This window comes from Sapajus apella, unplaced genomic scaffold (assembly GCF_009761245.1).
Source record: "Sapajus apella isolate SASKATOON/1434 unplaced genomic scaffold, GSC_monkey_1.0 scaffold39, whole genome shotgun sequence".
In the NCBI taxonomy this organism is placed as follows: Eukaryota; Metazoa; Chordata; class Mammalia; order Primates; family Cebidae; genus Sapajus; species Sapajus apella.
In genome coordinates, this window is record NW_022436979.1 from 16,832,038 (window position 1) to 16,856,378 (window position 24,341).

The 24,341-nt window shown below is 42.5% G+C and overlaps 2 protein-coding genes and 1 non-coding gene across 8 annotated transcripts in view; 2 read left to right on the forward strand and 1 right to left on the reverse strand.

Moving 5' to 3' along the window:
- WWC2 (WW and C2 domain containing 2) overlaps nt 1-14,856 on the forward strand; it is a 210,803-nt gene extending 195,947 nt beyond the window's left edge. For 5 of the 6 annotated variants that reach the window (XM_032298720.1, XM_032298719.1, XM_032298722.1 and 2 more), the window contains 2 exons: nt 8,689-8,816; nt 12,011-14,761. In XM_032298720.1, the coding sequence (XP_032154611.1) occupies nt 8,689-8,816; nt 12,011-12,077 (195 nt within the window). In that variant the 3' untranslated portion in view covers nt 12,078-14,761. Of the gene's footprint in view, nt 1-8,688; nt 8,817-12,010 lie in introns of all 6 variants that reach the window. The other variant, XM_032298717.1, reaches the window with a different exon arrangement.
- On the reverse strand, nt 14,717-16,540 carry CLDN22 (claudin 22). The gene has a single exon (XM_032298723.1). It carries the CDS (start codon nt 16,537-16,539, stop codon nt 15,877-15,879), a length of 663 nt encoding a protein of 220 aa, XP_032154614.1. The 5' UTR covers nt 16,540; the 3' UTR covers nt 14,717-15,876.
- A 7,465-nt stretch (nt 16,541-24,005) lies between these two features.
- LOC116565331 lies at nt 24,006-24,109 on the forward strand. The gene has a single exon (XR_004275390.1). It is a non-coding gene; the product is annotated as a small nucleolar RNA U13 (small nucleolar RNA).
- The last annotated feature ends 232 nt before the right edge of the window (nt 24,110-24,341 follow it).

The following is a 24,341-nucleotide window of genomic DNA, read 5'->3' on the forward strand; positions in this document are numbered from 1 at the left end:
TAAAAATACAAAAAATTAGCTGGGATTACAGGCACGCGCCACCATGCCCAGCTAATTTTTTGTATTTTTAGTAGAGACGGGGTTTCACCATGTTGACCAGGATGGTCTCGATCTCTTGACCTCGTGATCCACCCGCCTCGGCCTCCCAAAGTGCTGGGATTACAGGCTTGAGCCACCGCGCCCGGCCAGTACCTAAACTATAATTAACACGCTGCTGGAGACTCACTATAGAGAAGTCTGAGAGTTAAAAACTGCAGGAGTACCCAGTCATGACAGGGGGGCCTCCCCACACTTTTGTTAGTTTTACTTCCAGGAGCTTGACTGGGTCTTCACGATGGATGTTGAAAGAAAAATTTTCCCCTGATTCTGGCAGAGGGAGGGAAAAAGTAGCCATTTGAAACACACAAGAGCATTCTGTTCTTTTTAGCAAGGCTTCTGCCCTCAGGAGAAACTATATTATCGAACTTAACTGACTTAGGTAAGGGAAATACTCAGCGCTAGCCCCATCTAATCTTCCATGTGGAAGAAGGGGAATACCCAACTCCAGCCCATTCTAGATAATTCTGTTCCACCTAAGGAGGGGGAAAGACAGAGAACATTTGTGAAACTCATAGCCCAGGGGCACAGGCCTACTAAAAGACTAAAACCTGTTCATAGAACTATAGAACACTTTCCCTCTTCACCCCCATCTCACCAGCACACCACCAAAGGCCTGTGTACCAGAGGTTCTTTTACCTACTGTATTATGTCTGGTTTTGAACCAAAAATTACAAGGCATACAAACAGGCAAAAAACACAGTTTAAAGAGGCAAAACAAGCATCAGAACCAGACTTACATATGGTGGGGATGTTGGACTTATCAGACCAGGAATTTAAAATAACTGTGATTAATACGATAAGGGCTGTAAGGGGAAAAGTAGGCAACATGCAAGAACAGGTGGACATCGTAAGCAGGGAGATGGAAATTCTAAGCAAGAATCAAAAGGAAGTACTAGAGATCAAAAACACTGTAACAGACCAGAAAAATAACTTCGATGGGCTTACTACTAGACCGGACATGACAAAAGAAAGAATATCTGAACTCTTGAGGATATGTCAATAGAAACTTCCAAAACTGCATAGCAAAGAAAAAAAGAGACTGAAAAAAAAAAAAAAGGAACAGAATATCCAAGAACTGTGGGAAAACTACAGAAGATGAGCAAATGTGTAATAGGAATACGAGAAGAAAGAGAAGGGAACAGAAGAAATACTTGAAGGAATAATGACTGAGACTTTCTCCAAATTAATGTCAAACTTTACACCACAGAGCCAGAAAGCTCATAAAACAGAAGCAAAATAAATACACACAACATTACACCTAAGCATATCCAAACTGCAGAAAATTAAAGATTGAACAATTTTGAAAGAAGCCAGAGGGGGAAAATCTCCTTCCTTATAGAGGAACAAAGATAAATATTACATCTGACTCTTCCTAAGGAGTCGTACAAGCAAGAAGACAGTGGAGTGCAGTAATTTAAATTGTTGAGCAGAAAAAGAAATCAACCTAGAGTTCTGTACCCAAATACAAAATTATTCTTGAAAAGTGAAGGAGAAACACATACTTTTTCAGACAAACAAAAATTAAGGACATTTATGGTCAGTAGACCTGCCTAGCAAGAACTGTTAAAAGAAGTTCTTCAGAGAAAAGGAAAATGATATGTTAGAAACATGGATCTTTACAAACAAAGGAAGAGTATTGAAAAAGGAATAAAGGTAAAATAAGAACTTTTCTTATTCTTTATCACATAAATAATTTGTTTAAAGTAATGATAGCAGCCTATTCAGTTATGTACACTTATGTGTGTGTATGCTTACGTATAAGTGAAATGAGTTGCAGCAATGATGCAAGGGACAGGAGGGAATAATTAGGGACATTTTGTTATAAATTATAAGGTACTTGTACTACTCGTGAAGTGGTATAATGTTATTTGGAAGTAGATTTGGATAGTATAATACATACTCCAGAGGAACCACCAGAAAAAGTAAGAGAGAAATATAAATGACATGCTAAGAAAGGAGAGAAAATTACATTATATAAGATCCTCAATTAAAACCACAAAAGGCAGTGAAAGAATAGAAGACAAAGTGGAACAAACAACAAGGGCAGCAAATAGAAAACAGTAGCAAATATAATAGATACTAATCCAGCTATTTATTTAATTACCGTAAACATCAGTGGTCTGAATACACCAATTTAAAAAGTTTGTCAGAGTTGATCAAAAAAGAACCAACTGTATTGTTTATACAGGAAGCCCACTTTAAACATAAAACACATATAGACTAAATGGATAGAGAAAGATATACAATGCTAATACTAATCAGAAGAAAGTGGGAGTAGCTATATTAATTTCAGATGGAGCAGACTTCAGAGCAAGAAATGTATCCAAATATATATGAGACCAAAAAAAATTTAAATGATGGTGTTTAACAATTCCTAAATGTTCTTAACAATTTTTAAGTATCTGTGTGACTAACAGTACCAAATATATATATGAAGCAAAAAAAAAAAAAAAAAAAAAAAACAAACTGGCAAAACTATAAGGAGAAGTGGATGAATTCATGAGTATCCTCTGTCAGAAATTAACACACCCAGCAGGCAGAAAATCAGTACACATAATTGAACTCAACAGCACTATTAGTTAACTGGATATAATTTACATCTGTAGACCACTTCATTTAATGACAACAGACGACACACTCTTCTTAAGCTCACTTGGAACATTCACCATGATACAGACCACAGCCCAGGCCATAAGGATGTATATTACACTGTCTCCTTTTACCACAGTGGAATTAAACTAGAAATCAGTGATAATTGTAGCTGGAAAATTCCAAAATACTTGGAGATTAAACAGCACACTTCTAAATAACAGATGGGTCAGAGGAGAAATCTTAAGAGAAATTAAAAGGTATTTTGAACTAAATGAAAAAACAACTTAATCAAAATTTGTAGGATGACTTTTGGAGGACAGCCACTGAGTCTGTGGACATTGCCCCAGAAGCAGGAACTGTGGTATCCTCTCCTCTTCTACTTCTCATTAGAACCAGTAAAGGCTGTTCCTACTATAAGAAAAAAAATTGTGGGATGCAGCAAAAGCTGTGCTTAGAAAGAAATTTATAACATTGAATGCATATACTAGAAAAGAGGAAAGAACTAAAATCAGTCATCTAAGTTTACACCTTAGGAAACTAGAAAAAGAAGGGCAAACTAAGTCCAAACTAAGGATAAGAAAAGAAGTCATAAAGCTTAGAGCAAAAATGAATGAAATTGGAAACAGAAAATGAATAAACTGGATCTTTCAAATGGTCAATAAAATTGGCAAACTGCTAACCAGGCTAAGGAAAAAGGGAGAAGACACAAATTATACTACGTCAGAAATGACAAAGGAGACATCACTACAGTTCCTGTGAACATTAAAAGCATAATAAAGAAACACTGTGAACAATTCTATACTCTCAACTCTGAAAACCAAGATGAAATGGATCAATTCCTTCAAAGATACGGTCTGGCAGGATATAGTCTGAATGGGCTTATATCTATTAAAGAAATTCAATCAATGTTAATAGCCTTCCCAAATAGAAAGTACCAGGCATAAATAGATTTACTAATAGATTCTTCCAAACTTTTTTTTTTTTTTTGAGACAGAGTCTTGTACTGTCACCAAGGCTGGAGGGCAGTGGCATGTGATCTTAGCTGACTGCAACCTCCGCCTCCTAGGTTCAAGAGATGCTTGTACTTCAGACTCCCAAGTAGCTGGAATTACAGGTGCCCACCACCACGCCTGGCTAATTTTTGTATTTTTAGTCAAGATAGGGTTTTACCAGCTTGGCCAGGCTGGTCTCAAACTCGTGACCTCGGGTGATCTGCCCTCCTGAGCCTCCCAAAGTGCTGGAATTACAGACATTAGCCACCACTCCTGGCCTGTACCAAACATTTAAGGAAAAAACTATATTAATTCTCTGCAATCTTTTTTGGCAAACAGAAGCAAAGAGAATACTTCCCAAGTTACTCTTTGAGGCCAGCATTATCTTAATACCAAAACCAGGGAAAGACAAGGAAACTATAGACCCATATCTCTTGTGAACATAGATGCAGAAATCCTTAACAAAATATGAGCAGATCATATCTAGCTATGTAGAAAAAGAATTTCATACCATGACCAAGGGAGATTTTACCCAGGTGCACAAGGCTGATTCAACATTCAAAATCAATTATTGTAATCAATCACATCAACACCTGCTGACGCTAAAAATAACTCCCAGCAAACTAGGAATAGAAGGGACCTTAAGGAATATCTACAGAACTCTACAACAACCATTATACTTAATGCTGAAAAACTAGAAGCTTTCCTGCTAAGACTAGGAACAGGGTAAAAATGTCCCCTCTCACATCTTTTCTTTATCACACTAGAAATCTTAGCTAATGAAATAAGAAAAGCAAAAAAAGATATGAAGTTTGGGAAGGAAGTCAAAATTGTCTTTGCTTGCATGTAAGATGGTTGTCCATGTAGACAACCTGAAAGATTTGACCAAAAACAAAACTAACAAAAACAACTCTTGGAACTAGTAAGTGATTGTAACAAGGTTGTAAGGATATAAGGTTAATATACAAAAGTTAATCACTTTTCTATATAGCAGCAATGCACTAGTGGGATTTGAAATTAAAAACAATGCCATTTACATTACTATCCAAAAAGTGAAATACTTAAAAATCTAACAAAATATGTGTAAGGCCTATAGAGGAAAACTACAAAACTCTGATGAAAGAAAATTTAAAAGGAACTAAATAAATGGGAAGATATTCCCAATTTATGTATAGGAAGACTCAATACTATCAAGATGTTGGTACTTCCCAAATCAATCTATAGATTTAACGTAATTCCACTCAAAATCCCATCAAGTTGTTATGTAATAGTCAAACTGATTCTAAAGTTTATATGGAGATGCAAAAGACCCAGAATAGCCAACACAGTATTGAAGGAGAAGAATAAAGCTGGAGGACTACTGACCCTACCTAACGTTAAGACTTCCTATAAAGCTATGGTAATCAAGGCAGTATGGTATTGGTGAAAAAATAGCCTAGAAATAGGTCAACCCACTTAAATATACAGTCATCCTTCAACATCCATGGCGGGAATTGGTTCCAGGACTCCCCATGGACACAGATGCTCAAGTCCCTTATATAATATGGTGTAGTATTTGCATATAACCCACATCCTCCCAAATGCTTAAGTCATTTCCAGATAACTTATAATTACTGCAATTTAAATACTATGTAAATAATTGTTATATTATGTTTAATGACAGTAATACAGTATAATACAGTAATAATAATGTCATTAATGGAATAATGACAAGGAAAAACAGTGTCAGTACAGATGCAACCATCCATTTTTTCCCAAATATTTTCTATTCATTGTTGGCTGAATCTATGGATGTGGAACCCACAGATAACAGAGAGCTGACTGTATTCAACTGAACCTTTGACAGAGGAGCAAAGAAAATAAATTTTAAAAAGATCCTCTTTTCAACAAATGATGCTGGAACAACTGGACATCTATCCACATACAAAAAAAAAAAACCATGAATCTAGACATAGACTCTCCTACAACCTTCACAGAAATTTACTCAAAATGATCACAGACCTAAATGTAGGATGTAAGCTATAAAACTTCTTGAAGTTACACTAGGAGAAAATCTAGATGACCTTGCATGTAGCAATGGCTTTTCATATACAACACAACATCAAATTCATGATCCATGAAGGAAATAAATGATAAGCTGGACTTCATTACAATTTAAAACTTCTCTATGAAAGACACTTTCAAGAAAAAGAGAAAACAAGCCACACGTTGGGAGAAATATTTGCAAAAGTTATATCTGATAAAGGACTGTTATCTAAATTACAAAAAACTCTTAAAACTCAACAATACAGAACAAATACCCAGTTTAAAAATCAGCAAAAGACCTGAATAGACACCTCACCAAAGCAGATACACAGATGGCAAATAAACACATGAAAAGATAGTTAACATCATATGTCAATAAGAAATTGCAAATTAAAACAAAAATGAGATAGCTCCAGACACCTGTTAGAGGACCAAGATCCAAAACACAGACAATACCAAATGCTGACAAGGATGTGTAGCATCAGGAACTCTCAGTCATTGCTGATAGAGATGAAAATGGTACAGCCACTTTACAAGGCAGTTGTAGATTTCTTATAAAATTAAGCAGATTCTTACATACAGTTCAGCAATTGCGCTCTTTGGTTGAAAACTTACATCCACATGAAAACCTTTGCACGAATATTTACAGCTGCTTTATTCATAATAGCCCAAACTGGAAAGCAGTCAAAATGTCCTTCAGTAGGTGAAATGGTTAAATAAACTCATATATCTAGACAGTGGAATACTCTTCAGCACTAAAGAGAAATGAGTTATCTATCAAGCCACGAAAAGACATGGAGGAAACTTAAATGCATACACCAAGTGAAAGATGCTGTTCTAAAAAGGCAGTATGCTATATGATCCAACTGTATGACATTCTGGAAGAAGGAAAACTACAGAGCCAATGGAAAGATCAGTGGTTAGGAGGAAGAGAGGGAGGAATAGGCAGAGCACAGGGGAATTTTAAAGCCATGAAACTCTTCCGTATAATATTGTAATAGTGGATACGTGTCATTATACTCTGGCCAAAACTCATTGAACATACACCACCACGAGTGAAGCTTGATATAAACGATGGATTTTGAGTGATAATGAAGTGTCCGTATGAGTTCACTGATTGTAACAGATGTACCACTCCAGTGGAGGACGCTGATGGGGGAGGGGTTATACATGGGTGGGGGCAGGCGGTGAAGGAGAACTCTACTCTCCACCCAATTTTGCTTTGAACCTAAAACTGCTCTAATAAATAGACTATGTTATTTAATGTTATGTGAGGAAGGTTTAACCTGAGAAAATCTTTACAATATATTATTGATTTTCAATAATTATTAAACAATTTCTCCTCCTTGGTGTTGTTTTTCTCTGCCACTGGTCTTTACCTCTGTCTTGTTTGTTTTGGTTTTTGAAACAGGGTCTTGCTCTGTCATGCAGGCTGGAGAGCAGTGGTGTGATCATAGCTCACTGCAGCCTCAGACTCCCAGGCTCAAGTGATCCTTTCACCTCAGCCTCCTGAGTAGTTGGGACCACAGACACATGCCACCATGCCTAGCTAATTTTTTTTTATTTTCCTTAAAATATGAAAATAGGGAGACAGTGTCTCCCTAGGTTGCCCAGGCTGGTCTCAAACTCCTGGCCTTAAGCAGTCTTCCCACCTTGCCTTCCCTGCACAGACTTCTCTATTTTATTCACAACCATAACCCTACCTCCTAGTAGAGAGCCTGGCATATTGTAAATAAATAAATAAATAAATAAATAAGCAACAGTAATAGTTTAATACTGAAATAGTATATTTAATGATGTGTTGGGTGCTGTTAAGTACTTTACATATATATCTACTCATTTAAACTTTGTAACTTTGAAGTAAGTACTTATTCCCAGTTTACAAATGGAGAAACTAAGACACTAGGAGGTCAAGCAACGTGCCCAGATTTACATTGCTAGTAAGTGGTAGAAACGGAATTTGACCCCAGGCTGCATGATCTGAATGTTTGCTCTTCATCAGTTTATACCACCTTTCCTTAGAAGGCAGTCCACAATATTTTTGATTGGGTGAATGAATGAGTAAATGAGTACGAGTGAAAGAATGAAATGAAAAGGCAACTCTTAATATAGTATTACTAGTCTATGGTTATTTTAAAATGTATCATGTACAGTATCCAAATTTTCATTATTACTAAGTGATGATAAATTGTAGTAAAGTCACACAGTGGAATATTATTTAGCAATGAGGAAAGTGAGTTACAACTACATATATCAGCGTGTATGATTCTCGTGAGCAATGTTGAGCAAAAGAAGCCAGACCCTAAAGAGTATCTGTTTACTGTTCCATCTATACCAAGGACAAAAGAGGCACAAGTAACCTGTACCATAGAAGTCAGAATGCTGGGAACCCTCTGGGAGGAGCTGGAAGGGCACCACGGGTGGCTTTTTGGAAACAGGAGTGTTCTCCCCTTTATCTGGTGCTGGCTACATGGGTGTGTTCCATTCGTAAAATTTATTTCAGCTATACATGTATATCTGCAGTTTTTTTTGATTGGTAAATTCTACTTTAATAAACAGCTCTTTAAATGGCTAAGTTCGAAAAAAGCGTCAAAAAGATAAATATGAGTTTGAAAGTATATTTGCACAAAACATTCATTAACTGTAGATATTTTTTTGGAAACAGTGCTATGAGTAATTTTCAGTTTTATTTTCGAGAGTTCTTAGGTTTTTCAGATGTCATAAAATTGTCACATATTACCTGTGTAATTTGATTTCTAAAATGTGATTAAAATGAACTTGCCCCAAAATTGACCTATGGTCCCACTCATGCGTTGGGCACGTGGGTGTTGGCCCCTGATGGGCGACAGCAGGGACACCAGCCCACTGGCTACCTTGCTTGCCTGCCTGCTTTAGTCACAGTCTTTCAAGCCTCATAGGACGTTCATGGATTTCTAATCAGTGTTTTGTGTTTGTCTTACATTTTTACTCCCTTTTCCAGGCTGAACAGTCAAAAGAAGAGCAGAAGCAAGGTTTGAATGCAGAGAAATTGATGAGGCAAGTCTCCAAGGATGTGTGTCGGCTCCGGGAGCAGAGCCAGAAGGTGCCTCGGCAGGTGCAGTCCTTCAGGTGAACGGCCCCATCCAGGACAGCTTTTGCATTGTCCTCACGTGGTCTGGTTTTGTAGGAATTCTCCTCAGTGCAGCGAAAGTTAATATTAGGATCTGAGAGAGAAATCCCCTGTTCCCCACTTTGAATATATAATTTTCCGTTTGCACCTTCCTGAGGTGATAAATGTGACTGATAGAGTTAAATACTGATGAAAGCCTATCTCCCCCCAAGAACCCAAGCAGGGTGTCCGCAGCTCTTAGTAGCTCTTAGCATATCTCACTGGGCTATCTTCACACAGGATACAAAGGTACAGAAAACCCAGATATCTTTGGACTTTTGTTCACTCATTTTACAGGCATTCCTTGGGCAGCCCCATAAGCCTTGCACTGTGTCAGGCCCTGAGATACGGAGGCTAAGAACATGTGTGTTCTGCTCTTCTGGGGGGGCCCTGGGCTGTAGCAGGGACAGGTGGGTAACCAGGTCATTCAGTGCATGTGGAAAGAGCTAACTAAAGGTATAGGTAGAGGGACCTGTGAGAGATGCAGGAGGAGCCTCAGTTTGTGTGGGGCAGGTGCTGGGGCTGCGGGCACCAGCAGGAGGAGGTTATAAGAGAACCCATCATGAAAGGGTGGCTGCGAGTTCCTTAGGCACCTAGAGGTGGCAGTTTGGAGTGGGACATCGAGGCAAGAAGAAAAGCACTGATAGAGGCACAGACCTTAGAAGTCAGTCCCAAGCTCTGTGGCGCATGGGGAGTTGCCAGCTGGTGAGCCTGCCTGGGAGAGCTGGGCTCAAACTACACAGGCCTTGGGTGCTGTGCAGGCTTCCACCTGCGGTTCCAGATGCTGGGGGAGCCAGCAGGGCTTTCCCTGCACAAAAGTAAATGACGGGGTTGGGCTCTGTGTGGGGCAGACATCAGAGCCATGGTGGAGAGTGAGTGGGGAGAAATGGGTAAGGATGCCCAGTTAGGTTCATGGGAGGTTCATGGGGGGAGTGGTTGCCCTGTGATACCAGCACTCCACATGGAGAGCGCTGAGGACCAGGGGTATGAGGATGATGCTGACCTCTGCCATGGGCACACCAGGCAATGCCAGCAGGCCAGTGAGGTAACCATGACCAGAGACAAGTGGGAGTAAAAATCCAAAGCTGGGGTTAGGGGTCAGTATGGAGATTTTAAAATGGGAGTGCTCATCCTCGATGCGTGGTCCCATCAGTGGAAATGGAACAGACATCCCAGAAAATGTGAAGGTTGGGGGAAGGAGGTCTGGTGGGCACCAACCACTGAAGGGCACACCCCAAAAGAGATACTAGAAGGAATGGCTGGAGAGGTCAGAGGTCGGGGGCCTGGGGCCGAGGGTAGGGAGATGAGATCGATGGAGAGAACTGAAAAGCACACTTGGGATCTGAGCATACCAGGGATGTTTTCAGTCCCGTCGGAGGGAGCTCAGCAAAAAGGTTTGCTCATACTGGGTTTTGGTTTGGTTTTGGTTGGTTTTGTATAGATGCATCTTTGGAAAGCATTTAGGCTAAGCAGCAGAAGCCCAGAAGAAGCGGGTGTTTTTGAAGTCTGGGTAAGGTGGGTCACATGGTGGAGCAGGGACACCTTTGGCAGGCAGGCTGGGGTCCAGTGCCAGGCAGGAGGACAGGGCGACACACTGTGCGGCCGCAGCAGGGTGTCTTAGTAGGCTCGCAGCTCTTTCATTTTTATGTGACATCTTGTAGTAGAGGGTTCTTCCACCCTCTTTTCTGCCAAAGAAGCACATTTGTGACTTAGTGAGTACTACGACTTGGGTTTTAGAAGTGCAGGTGAGGAGAATCCATTCATGCCTTTGGTGCTGTGGTCACTCTGAGAGTAGGCAGCATTGACGAGCATGGAAAGTCACACAACTCACAGTTGTTACTGAAACCCAATGGAAAGAATCCATGAACATTCCCAGCTTCCCTTAGGATCCAAAGGCATTACGTCACCAGGCAAGTGATGGGAATGATGAGATGGCCCACAGTAGATAGACCGCGCTGGCAGCATAGCGGCCTGTGCGAGGGATTAGCACAGTTGCCGTTGCCTGGCCTGGGGTGGTGAGAGACTGCGCAGTGGTGGGGTCTGGGCGTTCTGCCCAGCACCACCCCAGCCGCTTGTTTGTCCTGGAATCAGGAACACAATGGTCCCTGGCCTTCTTATTTTTCAAGAGAAGTTAGAAATTAAGAATTCGATGGGAAGTGTCTCAAATGCAGGCACTGGCAACTCACTCAGGTATTTTTTAACACCCCAGTTGCCAGCTGCACTGAAGGCCTCCAGTGACATCATGCCCACACTCTTGGTGCGTTTCGTTCTTGTTTCCCTCTTACGGAATTGAGCAAATGTCAAGGACACTGTTCATAGCAGTAGCTCATTCCAGTGTCCACAGCGTTTTCTCTCCTCGTTTTCTTCTCTATCCTTTCTCAGTCTTCGGAACACCCCGCCTCAGCTCTGGTTTCTAACCTGCACCTCCTCCTCCTCCATCTGGACTGTTCTTTCACAAGGGAGGTCCAACGTGCCCCTTGCATGTAATATGCCCTGAGGAAATATGTGCTGACGGCATGTCATGTACAGTGTGAAGTTTTGTAGGAAAATAGACACACTGTTGTTGTTTTTTTTTTTTTTTTCCCCAGTATGCTCGTCACCTGAAAGCCACTCTGCCCTTTCTCAGCTTCTCCTCTGCTTTGAGACAAGGGCAGTTACTGCCTTTCAGATAGTAAGCTCCTCCTCCTCCTTTCATTTGTGTTGTGGTATCACTCATCAGGTTGTGCCTGCCTCGGCATGGTATCAATTTTAAAGATTTTCCCGGTATTATGTACTTTCCTGAGAGGTTACTGAAAAGTTTCCATGTAGAATTTTGGGCCTTTTGAGCCCTCTACTGCCTAGTTTGGAAACACTCATCCTAGACCAAATCCCTGCTAGTTTAAAAACTGCCTCCTGATGGAGGTTCCCTGAAGGGAACTTAGAGGCTTGGTCTGTAGGTGACTTCCGTGAGCCAGAGCTGCTGTTCTCCTTGATACCCTACATTTAGCAGGCAGAGGCTCTCTTGATTTCAAATGGAGTTTTGCTTAAGGGAAAAAGCTCCTGCCTGTGCGTGTAGAGACATCACCGCCCCTGCAGGTCATGGGGATTGTTTTGACGGTCCTAGATAATTTTTAGTATCATATGTAAGTCAATTTATTTCTCACTCCAAATCTAGGGAGAAGATTGCCTACTTCACCAGAGCAAAGATAAGCATCCCATCCCTGCCGGCTGATGATGTGTGATTATGTGGCTTAAGAAATTATTTTTCATCTGTTCACTTTCTTAGGGAGGGTAAAAGACTGAAGATCTGTTTGGTTTTTGTTTTGGTGTTTGTTTGTTTTTTGTTTTGTTTTGTTTTTGGTAATATGACTGTCAACTCTTGAAGGACTTCTATTTCACGTTAGATTTTCAACACATTAATTTGTAAAATACCTTGAGTGTAATTTTTATATGCTTAAAAAAGAAAAAATTGATAAGAAAAATGGGATAATCTGATACACAAATGTTGCCCAGTATGTACGTATTGCCAGTGGGCTTTCTTTCGTAAAAATGGAATGTAGGCAGGACCCCACGTGTGTACCGTTGAGCCGACTGGAGAAAGAACTTGTTTTAGCAGGTAGTTTTGCTTCTCCTTTCCATTGCTGTGAGTAGGCTGTGCCGACGGCAGCAGCGCCACGTGGCATCTGTGCACCGGCGAGGAGAGGAGCGCTTTCCATTTGGAGGGCAGCGTGAGCATGAGCTGGAGTGCAGCGTTCCAAGTCCATTCAAAATGGGTGGTGCATTCATGGCCATCACCTGTGCAGGAACACCTGATTTTCTTAAAACAATTTCCTTTTTGTCCTTTTGTATTTTTCTAAAGAAAACTAAAATATAAACTACCAAATGCTCTTAAGAATATAAGTGTACAAAGCAGCACTGCTCTTGGCTACACTAAAGATCTTGGGATTCATGACACTGAGGGCAGGGAGAAGAAAGAACACCAGCCATGCAGAGACACATGCAAATAAGCTCATCAAATGAGCAGCCGCTTTCTCTCACTCGGCCTGACTTTGCATAAATGTTCAAATGTGAGTTTCTGGCTTGCACCAGTGGTTTGTCCTAAGTCTAAGCACGGTGCCAAATGGAGGCCCTGTGTTCTGAGGACAGAGGGAGCTGGAGGTGTGGAGGGAAACACATCAGCACTCATTTGGTGTAACCAGGAAGAGAGGAAACGATGTCTTGATAGAATCAAAGTTGCCAAAAACAAAAAAGAGTTTATCAAGCAGATTTCTAACATTTAGTAGAAATTACTTCATAGCTCTCATTTTTAGGGGATTCGATCTATAATTTATGGTAAATAGTTGGGAGGCAAAGGGAAGACTGTGCCTGGGGGGATTATTAATCTGAAGAATAAGCTAAGCTGTTTATAAAAAAGACGATTTTGGATGAACAAGTTTAGAGATATAAACTGACTAATGTGTCTTCCAGTTTAGAATTTCAGCTTACCCAACCCAGGCACATCTTAAAAAAACAGATCCTCAGTGCACCTCTGACAGCATCAAAGCTTTTAAAATAAATAGTATTTAGGCCATTTAAACCATACTTACCACTCAGAAACAATTTTGGGTTCGCCATCTAATACAGCAAATGAAATCAATTTTTTTAAGAAATGCAAAATTGTCTTAAAGATATGGACCTCTTAAAAAAAAAATGTGTTCCTAAGTTAGAATGCTCACTAGCAAGAATTTTTATTTTCTCGAAATCAATTATATATGTTTTGGAAAGTTCATGTTATTGGAATCGAAGTTCAAATTAAGCAACTTCTGAGCCTAGAACTTTATTTTTTCCTGAATGTCCCACCACTTAATACAGATTTCTCTGAAGACATAACTGGACATGACAGACACTACTTTCAACAAAAACCAGCCCAGGGAATTGACTGCACACAGTCCTGTAAGGCTGCTCAGTTCATTCTATTAGATGACTAAGGAAAACTAGAGAAAGAACACAGTTCACCCTGTCAAGGTCAAATGTGAAAGGCAGAAGTTTATTTAACATAGAGGTAAATGAAGGTGAGCTGTTTCCAGTCTTAGTTTGACCATGAAAATGTCTATAGAATTATGTGTAGTTGTTCCATACAATTTTATTTTCTTCATTTATTTATTTACAGTCTTATTTATGTTCTGTTTAATATATAGTTTGATTCTGGCCATTTTAAATATTTGACACAGAAGAGACTATATTGGAATATTTACAGCTTTATAAGTCTTTCATCAGATTAGCTGTTGACTTTTTGTAATACAAAAAGTTTCAGACAAGTATTAAAGAATAAAATCTGTCTCAGGCCGGTAGTTAGCAGTTGTGACCAAGATGCTTTTGGTTGTTGTATTTTACAAAATTTCCTCATTTCTAACATGAAAGATGAACTTATTTTAATATAATCCTTTTTCTACACTTTAAAAGTCAGCAATAGTGTTATGTATTTGTAGGCAGCTTTTAATAATCTTGTCATATTTGTACTAACCCAAATGATCACAGTGACAAAACATTTTAATAACTTGATCACAAAACCATATGGACAAATATGAATTTTAATATTATAAATACTATTTTTAAAAGGCAGAATTTATTCACACAGGGTAAAAAAGAATGTAATATTTAGTTCTCAAGTTTGAATTATCAGTATATTATTACAATTTTGTATATCAGAATCTTAAGTGTTACAGGTACAAAAAGAATATTGCTAGCCAAATGAACAAAGTTTAGCTGAATCTCTGTAGCATGCAAATCAAATTAATTAAATTTTTTTGCTATTGCTTTATCTATATTGTATTAACTACCAAAAGCTCAGGACTGAACTAAATATTTAATCAGGTTAAATTCTGAACATGTTTCTGTCTTAATTTGTCTTGTTTGTAAACGTATGCAAATACATCACATAGATTAACTTTGGTTTCTGCACTTTCCATGTGTTTGTGGGTGGAAAAAAATTCAGTGGGTTTTTTTTAAAAAACAAAAAACAAAGATACATATTGCCTAACACTCTATTTCAGTGTCGTTTATTGTTCAGTTTATTTCCCTGATTGGCACAAATACAAGAATTTCCTTGAGCCATGTACCAAGCAAATACAAAATATTTCATGAAGAAATCTCCAGGCCAACAGTTTGCGATGAATAGTTCTTGTTGGAACTATGTGTATTGCTGATAAAAAGGAGGAAGTATTTTCATTGTGCAAATAAAATGAAGGGCTCCGGAATATGTGCTCTGTCGTCGCACCGTCTGGGCTGGCGGTACGCTGCACGGTGAGGCAGCCTTCCCAGGAGGCTCTCCACCCGCACACCTGGCCTGGCCTGCTGCGCGCCCCTAGGCTGCAGAGCCGGCGAAGCCAGAAGTGCTGCCCATCAAATACAGAGCACAGGATGCAGAAGCACGATTGTGCGGCCCAGTCTACGTGACTCATCCAAAGCACAAGATGGCCCTCCTGCTTCTGACATAGTAAAGAAGGCATGATTGAAGGTGGCTGCATTTTGAAAAAAGGCTTCATGGAGATACTGAGATCTCTGACTCCGAAGGAGATGTGTCTACACCTTTTACTTCTAAAGCTTTTAAGGAGCCAATGATAATTTAATATAATAAGATGTCGTGCATTTTAAATGAATATGCAACAGGACCTCAGGTTTATCGTACTAGGTTACCTTAAACACCTGAAAGAAGTACATGAATGCCAAAATGATTCAGCTCCATATGAATAATACCTTCAAAGGTACATAAGGATTAATTTAATGCTTTATTTACCACTTCTATGCAGTCACCATTTTAAAATCGAGAAAACTCATCCATGGTAATGGGTGTCATTACTATTAAGTCTTGATTGGTTTTGGTCTCAGAGTGGAAGATAGAAGTGGTTCACCAGTCCTAGAAAGAAATTATAGTTTACTAGCCACAGGAAAAAATACATTTTAGAAAACAAGAAGCATAGTGAGATGATGATAGTGGGAAATCCTACCAAACCCAGCATTGAGCTGGCTCCTCCTGCACAGCAGACGCTTGTCGTTTCTGGCTTAGTTTTTCAGGCTGGTGTTTCTCGTCTCCAATTGCTGATGATCATCTTCCATTTGTACCACTGCACAGTGGCCCGAAGCTAGGGGAACGTGGCTGGAGCAGGCTGCACAGTTGAGCAGACACCCTCCTASTACAAGAGAAAGTCCRGCAAACCAGCCCAGAAAGAGGGCCTCCCCAAACTCCCACCTGGGGACAATGTCTGGGACGGTCTCATCCCAGAACTCCTGAACTGTCGTGTGGGCAACCCAAGAGACAGGAACCAGGGCTGTGATTCCCGAGGTCCAGGACAGAATTCCTCCCAGGATTAGCAGTCGCCTCTTGAGATCTCTCTGACTCTCTCCAATTCTCAAACAGTCCAGGCCAAACCCGGATGCCAGCAGGCCCAGAAATCCCAGCCCATTTGACAGAAACATTAAGATCCTGGAGATCCTGAGTTGAGCAGGCAAAGCCAGGAAGGAGTCAAAGTCCTTGCACTGCATCCCCACTTCCTCTTGGACAACACAGGTTTGCCAGAGTCCCATGGTCCAGTTTTCCATTTCATTTAAGTCCAGGTTGAGGTTCTTCCAGTGTGGCAAATAAGTTGTAATAATGGATAAAATCCATCCCAGGAAAGATAATAAAAGTCCAACAAATTGCATGGCTATCCTAAAGATTAAAGCCATTGCCACAGTCTTAGAACTTTGCCGCCCCTATAGGAGCTGCTGTCTTTTGCAGTGGACAGTAATGTGACGATCTCAGTTCTATGCTGCCTGGAATATAAGCTGTGGTCCTTAACTCTTTGGGCACTCTGAAATGCGTTTTTGTTCTTCTTGAATATAATGTTTCATGTAAAGGACGAAGGACTCTGTTAAAACTATGAGTTAGGCTTTCTGATAAGGACTTGATCTGTTACCTTCCAATTTGCTTGGTAAAATTATATCCCCAATGCTTGATGATTATAAGTCTAAGGATGAACAAAGAGGGCTCTATGACCCCTCACCCTAAAATACAACAGAAATCTTTGTGCTTCAATATGGATTAATTAGATTTTAAGTGGTGATAAAAGACCAGCTCTTTCTACAACAGGACTTCATTGTAAGAGCTGAATCTGAGATTTCAGGGATGCAAAACAAGGCCTTGTAAAGAAAGGTAGACTGTTTCCTATAATCTCTATTCTTCTCAGACTTCCTTAACCTACACAAGAGCCTGGCCCACATCCTCGAGTGTCGCAGGAGCTCAGTAGGACTTGGCAGGAAGGTTCCCAGAGTCCTTTGAAAGGTAGAGGCTGACTTATGGGGCTGATTAAAATGAAAAGGACCGAGGCTGATGCCAGGGGCTACTGAGTGTGGAAGGGAACGTCCCAGAAAGTTCCAGCATTCACTCGGGTTTTCTCTATCCTCGTTAAGGACTTGGGGGTAAAGCAGGATGTCTCAGCGTCCAGGGAAGTGTTTTTTGTCCAGAGCTGAAGCTGTCCCCATTGTCATTTCAGCAGCCTACACAGAGCAACACCAGGCTTCAAAACTCCTGCCAGCTCTCAGACAAAAGTCTCTGGTACAAACACAATAGCCACAATGGGGCTGAGCTTTGAGGCTTCATCTCGTTTATTTTTTTGGTTGAGGCCACACCTTGAGAGCATACTTCTGCAGAGGGTGACCCCTCAGAGAACACAGGCCAGGACAAGAGGTCACCTGCCCCAGATTCCCAGGGCTGCACCATCTCCCCTCTGCGTCTCCTCTCCCCTGGGCATCCTGCACCTGCTCTGAGGAGATAAAATCAGATGGGCCCACAGGACGGAAAGGTCTCTAAAGGTGGAGCCACTGCCCTGGGAGGCTCCAACCTGGAGAAATAGAACCACTGCCCACACATTGCAACAGTTAAGTGGAGTCCAGGATCAGAGATGATCTTGTATGGTGTCTCTAGGAGATCAGAGAGACAGAACCTGGATCCCGATGTATCCAAATTACTTTGAATAAGATTGCATAAGATTTAGATTTGAAGTGGTACTGTCTTCAGCTTTTCCCATCATCTTAAGTTTAAAAAGTATGCCACCAGCTGAACTCTTCCTTAATTTTTACAAATTTTCAGAGTTCCTGAGGATATACTGGTGCCCTCACCATCCTGAAATAAGTCATTCCAGGATGCAAAAAGATACCCGGATCCAGAAGGCCAGAGACCTGTGTGGGGCCTCATCACCAGTGGACGGGATATGGCAAGCTAGAGCTCTCTTCCAGGAGGCAGTCAGGGCAGCAGAAGACCTGGAGAGCAGGCATGCACGATCACAGGGAGATGATCCTTAATATCACATTGAAACAGTTTTTGAAACCTAATGGAGTAGGCTGCTCCGTGACATGGTGAGCTCTCCCTGCTACAGGCATCTAAGCTACAGGTTCTCACCTGCCCGAGTTACCACGGAGGGGTTTCTGCTGTGGTGGGAGTTGAGCCTACATCACCTCTTAGCACTCCCCCAACTCATTTATTCTTTCAGCATTAAAAAAATATGTCGTGAGCCCCTCCTGCCAAGCAGGTACTGAGTGTTGAACAGTTTGGATTCGACCCCTCCCCTTTGGGCTCACAGTCGCTCAAGAGGCCATCAGGAAACAAGAGGACTGAAAGAAGTCAAAAGAGCTGGGGTGTGAGTGTTCCAGGCAGACGTGCAGAGGCAACAGCCCTGAGGCAGGCATCTGGGCAGGAGTGGAAAACTTGAAGGCAGTCTGGATGCGGCGCTGGGAGGGTTCCCACCCCATTTCAGTTCCGGAATCAGTGCTGAGAGGTTGCTCACAGAGCGGGGATGCAGTGAAATTTGGACAGCAGACATAATTATCACCATGTTGTGCAGGGTGTGGGGGCTACATTGTGTCTGTCTCAGGATTGTTCATCTACAATATGGGGGTAGACGCATGTATCTCAGAAACAGAACTGGAGAAGTCAGCAGACTGATGGAAGCTTAGGGTGACCACCATCGCAGTTTGCCCAGGACTGTCAGGATTTTAGTACTGAAAGTCACCCATCCTGAAGAATGCCTCAGTCCAGGGCAAGGGTTGATAAACATCCCGTAATAAGCCATCCCAAAACTTAGGCACTAAAACAACCATCATTTCTCATTTCTATGTATGTGTGTTTTTTGTTTTTTGAGACAGAGTCTTGCTCTGTCACCCAGGCTGGAGCGCGGTGGTGTGATCTCAGCTCACTGCAGCCTCCGCCTCCCTGGTTCAAGCAATTCTCCTGCCTCAGCCTCCCGAGTAGCTGGGATTACAGGTACGCACCATCGCACCCAGCTAATTTTTGTAATTTTAGTAGAGACAAGGTTTCAACCTGTTGGCCAGGCTGGTCTCAAACTCCTGACCTCAGGTGACCCACCTACCTCAGCCTCCCAAAGTGCTGGGATTACAAACGTGAGCCACTGCACCCAGCTGGAAATTTCTATGTATTTTGCTCATGAATGTGCAGCTTGGGACTCAGCAGGGACCACTTGTCTCTGCTCTGGGTGGCATCAGCCCAACTAGGGGCTGGAAGGTCCCTTTCCAAGGTGGGTTGCCCACAGGGCAGACTACCAGCAGGGAGTTCAGCCTCTATTGTCATGTAGGGTACAAAACCACACAGACAAGACCACCTCAAGCCAAACTGTAGCCAGACTGCTGCTGTCAGCAGCCCCCACCTCACCGGCTGGCAATAGGAGCTGTGGACCCTGGCCCTGCAAGAGAGGGTTGAGGAAGGACCAAGTCAGAGGCCCAAGATGTCCAGCAAAGGCTTTGGATTCTGAAGTCAGCAGAGAAGCCAAATCTTTCGTTGTCAAAATTACCCTTTAAAAACCCCTTAAGCACTGGAGGTCAATGCACATCTCTCTCCAAGCCCGGCTGGCTGAGACCTTCTCTGACAATGGGCAAGTTTACTCTGGGCCCACAGGTTGAGCACAGAAAGAAGAAACAGGCCTGGTTTGGCATCTTGTGGGAAGAGTATCTGCTGAATCCGAAGGCAGCAGACTCCAGCGAGGAGGGCACTGGGAGCACCTGGGACATCACAGGTGTTCCCGCCTTCCTCTGCAGCGCCCAGCAATGCTGCCAGGAAGAGCCTCCCTCTCTCCTAGCAGGCACAGGCCTCCCCGGCACTTTGATACACAGGTGAAGATGAGAGATTCCTCTTGCCAAACACGATTTTATCTGATTAAAATATGTTTTGTTTTTGGTTTGTTTTTTTTTTTTTTTGAGATGGTGTCTCTCTCTCTCACCAGGCTGAAGTGCAGTGGCGCAATCTCGGCTCACTGCAACCTTCACCTCCCGAGTCAAGTGATTCTCCTGCCTCTGCCTCCCTAGTAGCTGGGACTACAGGCGTGCACCACCATGCCCAGTTAATTTTTGGTTTTGTTTTTGTATTTGTTTTTTCTCAGTAGAGACGGGGTTTCACCATGTTGGCCAGGATGGTCTTGATCTCTTGACCTTGTGACCCGCCTGCCTCAGCCTCCCAAAGTGCTGGGATTACAGGTGTGACCACCGTGCCCTCCTTAAAAGAAAATTTATATTTTATTTTTTCTTAATATTTCTTATCCTACTAAATAGTAATTCACAGTGCTAATTCTATTAAGCTCATTGTTAAGGACAAGACATGCTGTTACCCTCACAACCCCACAGCCCTCATAGCACAATACCTTGTATCTGCTATGTGTTCAACAAATATTTGTCTAATAAATGGATTAGAAGGATCCTTCTAAATGATAGTGAAAGTAAATATAGAACGCCAACACTATAGATGCCATTCCCATTGCCAGTGGCTTTTCATCATGGTGACAAAGCCAGCTGTCTTGGAGTGTCTGAGCATGAGTAATGGACTTAAATAGAACTGAACTCACCACCTGCCTAGAATGGGAGAGGAAGTATTGCTGAAGCCTCACACGTTAGCGAACAAGGGCATCCCCTTCCAGAAGGGCATCAAGAATGACATCTCTTAGGTGCGGGGGAAAGACTAGCAGGCTGAAGGCACCCCAGAATATTCACAGGGTGCTAGAAATAGATGCTTTTTTTCCTGGCTTTATTTTTATTTTCTGAATTTTCTACAAAGACTGTGCAGGACTCTCATAAGAAAAAATGATATAAAAGGAAAAAAGATGATCTGCTGGACAGAATGAACTTTCTTTTGTTAGATCGTAATAATAGGTAACAATTATCACAAGCCTTCTACATACTGGGCACTGTTCTGAGACTTTAACAATCCTCACAATCACACAGTGGGGGTACATACTGAGTGCATCACTCTTACAGATGATAGGGCTAAGCACAGTGGGGCAAGTAACTGGCTTGAGGTCATGGAGTCATTTACAGAGCCACGGAGGCAGCACCTCAGTTCCTCTCCCAGTGATATGGTTTGGCTGTGTCCCCACCCAGATCTCATCTTGAACTCCCACGTGTTGTGGGAGGGGCCCATTGGGAGGTGATTGAATCATGGGGGCAGTTCTTTCCCATGCCGTTCTCATGACAGTGAATAAGACTTAGGAGATGTAATGGTTCTATAAGGGGGAGTTTCCCTGCATAAGCTCGCTCTCTCTTTGCCTGCTGCCATCCACGTAAGACGTGACTTGTTCCTCCTTCCCTTCCACCATGGTTGTGAGGCTTCCCCACCCACATGGAACTGTAAGTTCGTTAAACCTCTTTCTTTTGTAAATTGCTCAGTCTCAGTATGTCTTTATCAGCAGTGTGAAAATGCATTAATACACCCAGAGAACAGAGGTACCTGGGGCTGGACCTCTGAGTCTATACTGCACAGTGTTGTTCCAGGCAGAGCTTCTGCATTTAAGCCACCTGAGGAGCTTATTCCAGCTAAACTTTTGGGTTCTCCCCTCCCCTGCCTGCAGTGTGCCGGTAAATGTTTAAAACAGCAATGGTCAGGTTAGCAGCCCTGGATTACAACCTTTGCCCATTTCCACGGTGTCAATACTCTCACCGTGGCCAATTCCAGGCTACCAGTGTGGAATCACTGATATGCAGTGAGTTAGGAAGAAATAATACAGTCATATAATGGTGACTGTTTATAGCAACGAGGACATGTGCTGAGAAATGAGTCATTGGGCAAGTTTTGTTGTTGTGTGAACATCACAGAATGGACTTACACAAACCTAGATGCCGTAGCCTGCTACACAGCGAGGCTGTGTGGTATGGCCTGTTGACCCTAGGCTGCAGACCTATACGGTGCGTTACTACACTGAGGACTGCAGGCAGTCATAACACAGTGATGAGGATTTGTGTATCTAAACATAGAAAAGAGCAGTGGAGGCCGGGCACGGTGGCTCACACCTGTAATCCCAGCACTTTTCAAGGCTGAGGTGGGCAGATCATCTGAGGTCAGGATTTCAAGATCAGCCTGGCCAACATAGTGAGACCCTGTATCTGCTAAAAATACAAAAAATTAGCCAGGCGTGGTGGCGTGTGCCTGTAATCTCAGCTACTCGGGAGGCTGAGGCAGGAGAACTGCTTGAATCTGGGAGGCAGAAGTTGCAGTGAAAGTCTCGTTATCTCACGTTTCTGTCTTCTGAGGCCCTAACTGGTATTTATGCCAAACTTTCAAGGTATTAATGTCTAAGAAATAATGGGAGACATCGGCTCTGGTAGTGAAGGGAACATCCTTTTTTCAAAAAAAAAAAAAAAAGATGCAGAGGAAATGCAGTATTATAATCTCACTGTACACATCTTTTCTTTCTTTTTTCTTTTTGAGACAGAGTCTCACTCTGTCGCCCAGTCTGGAGTGCAGTGACGCAATCTCGGCTCACAACTTCCGCCTCCCGGGTTCAAGTGATACTCCATGACAAGCACAGACACTGCACATCCGGGGCGGGGGGTGCTCTGGGGAGCTGGGGGCAGGATTCCGCAGGTTCCAAGCTCCTCCAGCACATCTCACACACACCGATGCCTGTGAGTTTGAGAACGGGGCTGTCTGGCCTTGCTGCCAGGAGCACAGGTTTGCAGAATCCTCAGCCAAGCCCAGCCCCACGGCTGATGCTCAGCCTCTAGGCCATGGAGGAGGCAGAAGGGCAGGCTGGTCTGGATTTTGCCAACCCCTCTCCTGTGGTGCCTATCTCTTGATTTTTGCTGTTTTGCTCAAGTGACTTGTCTGAAATGTAGAGTGGTCCCTTATGCCTTTCTGTTCCAATCCTGCAAACACCACCCGCTTGACCTACAGACATTGAAGATGATGGTGGTTAAAAATATATACTGCTTTTAGATTTATAGTACTTATCAGTTACTCGAATTGATGCATTTGATTTTATCATTACCAGCCGATCTATTAGTTGAGTGCTCCTGAAGTTTTCATCAGAGGGTTTGGAGAAAGAAAAAAGGAAAAAAAAAAAATCCAAGTTCTTGGCCATTGGAGGAAAAAAGAAAGCCAACCAGAGACTCAAAGGAAAAAATATGTAAACAAGTATAAACTAATACTTATCTGGTAGCTGGAACTTTAAACTTGCAGGCAGTGGCTTCCTACATAAGAGGATCTTTAGGGAGCCACCAGCAGAAGGTTCCTTCCCCTGGCCTGACACTTTTTGCCCAGGACATTCAGGGGGTGAATGGAATGATAGCAGGTGGTGGGAGGGGTACAGCCCAGCAAAGTATCACCAGGCTAGATCCAGAGGGGTATGTGCAGACCCCTCCAGGAGGTCTCACTGCTGCTGCCCTCAGCTCCCAGCCCAGAGGGTGCATGAATGAAGACATCCAGGATGTGTTGCCTCCACGTAATTACTCAGCTGTGAGTGGCTCCAGAGGTGCCCTCCATCCGTTTCAGGTGATGGCATTTAAGAGAGGAAGTAGGGGAACCCTAGTCAATATTAACTTGGTCTCTGCTTGTGTGGACACTGGCAAGGAGGAGTGTGTGTATTTCCAGCAGCAGGAAACAGACCCTTTTTGTAGCCGGGTGGGTGGGCGTGGAGTGTTTCTGAAAGCCTTGTTATCTCATGTTTCTGTCTTCCAAGGCCCTAACTGAAATATTATGCCAAACTTTCAAGGTACTAATGTCTAAGAAATAATGGGAGGCATCAGTTCTGGGTAGTGAAGGGATCATCCTGTTGTGCAACATGCAAGGGAAAGAGGGACAGAATCACGCTGTCTCTGTTCTGTGCTGCTGTAACAGAACACTTGAGACTAGGTAATTTATCAGAAACGTATTTGGCTTGATCCCTTCGTAGTTCTTGAGGATGATGATTAGGTGTTCACGTGCATGTGTGAGATGTGCCACGCTCGAATCTTGTTACAACGTCAGCACGTTACCCATCTGATCTGAAAAAAATGAAAAAGAAATGTATTTGGCTCATAGTTCTGGAGGCTGGGAAGTCCAAGAGCATGGCACTGGCATCTAGCTGTGTCATGCCATGGCTCAAGGCGGAAGGGCAATAGCGGATGAGAGTGAGAGGGCAAGAGGGACTCACTTTTATAACGATCCACTCTCAAGATAACTCACTCCCAAGCATTAAGTGCTCCATGAATACAACGCCCTTCTGACCTAATCACCT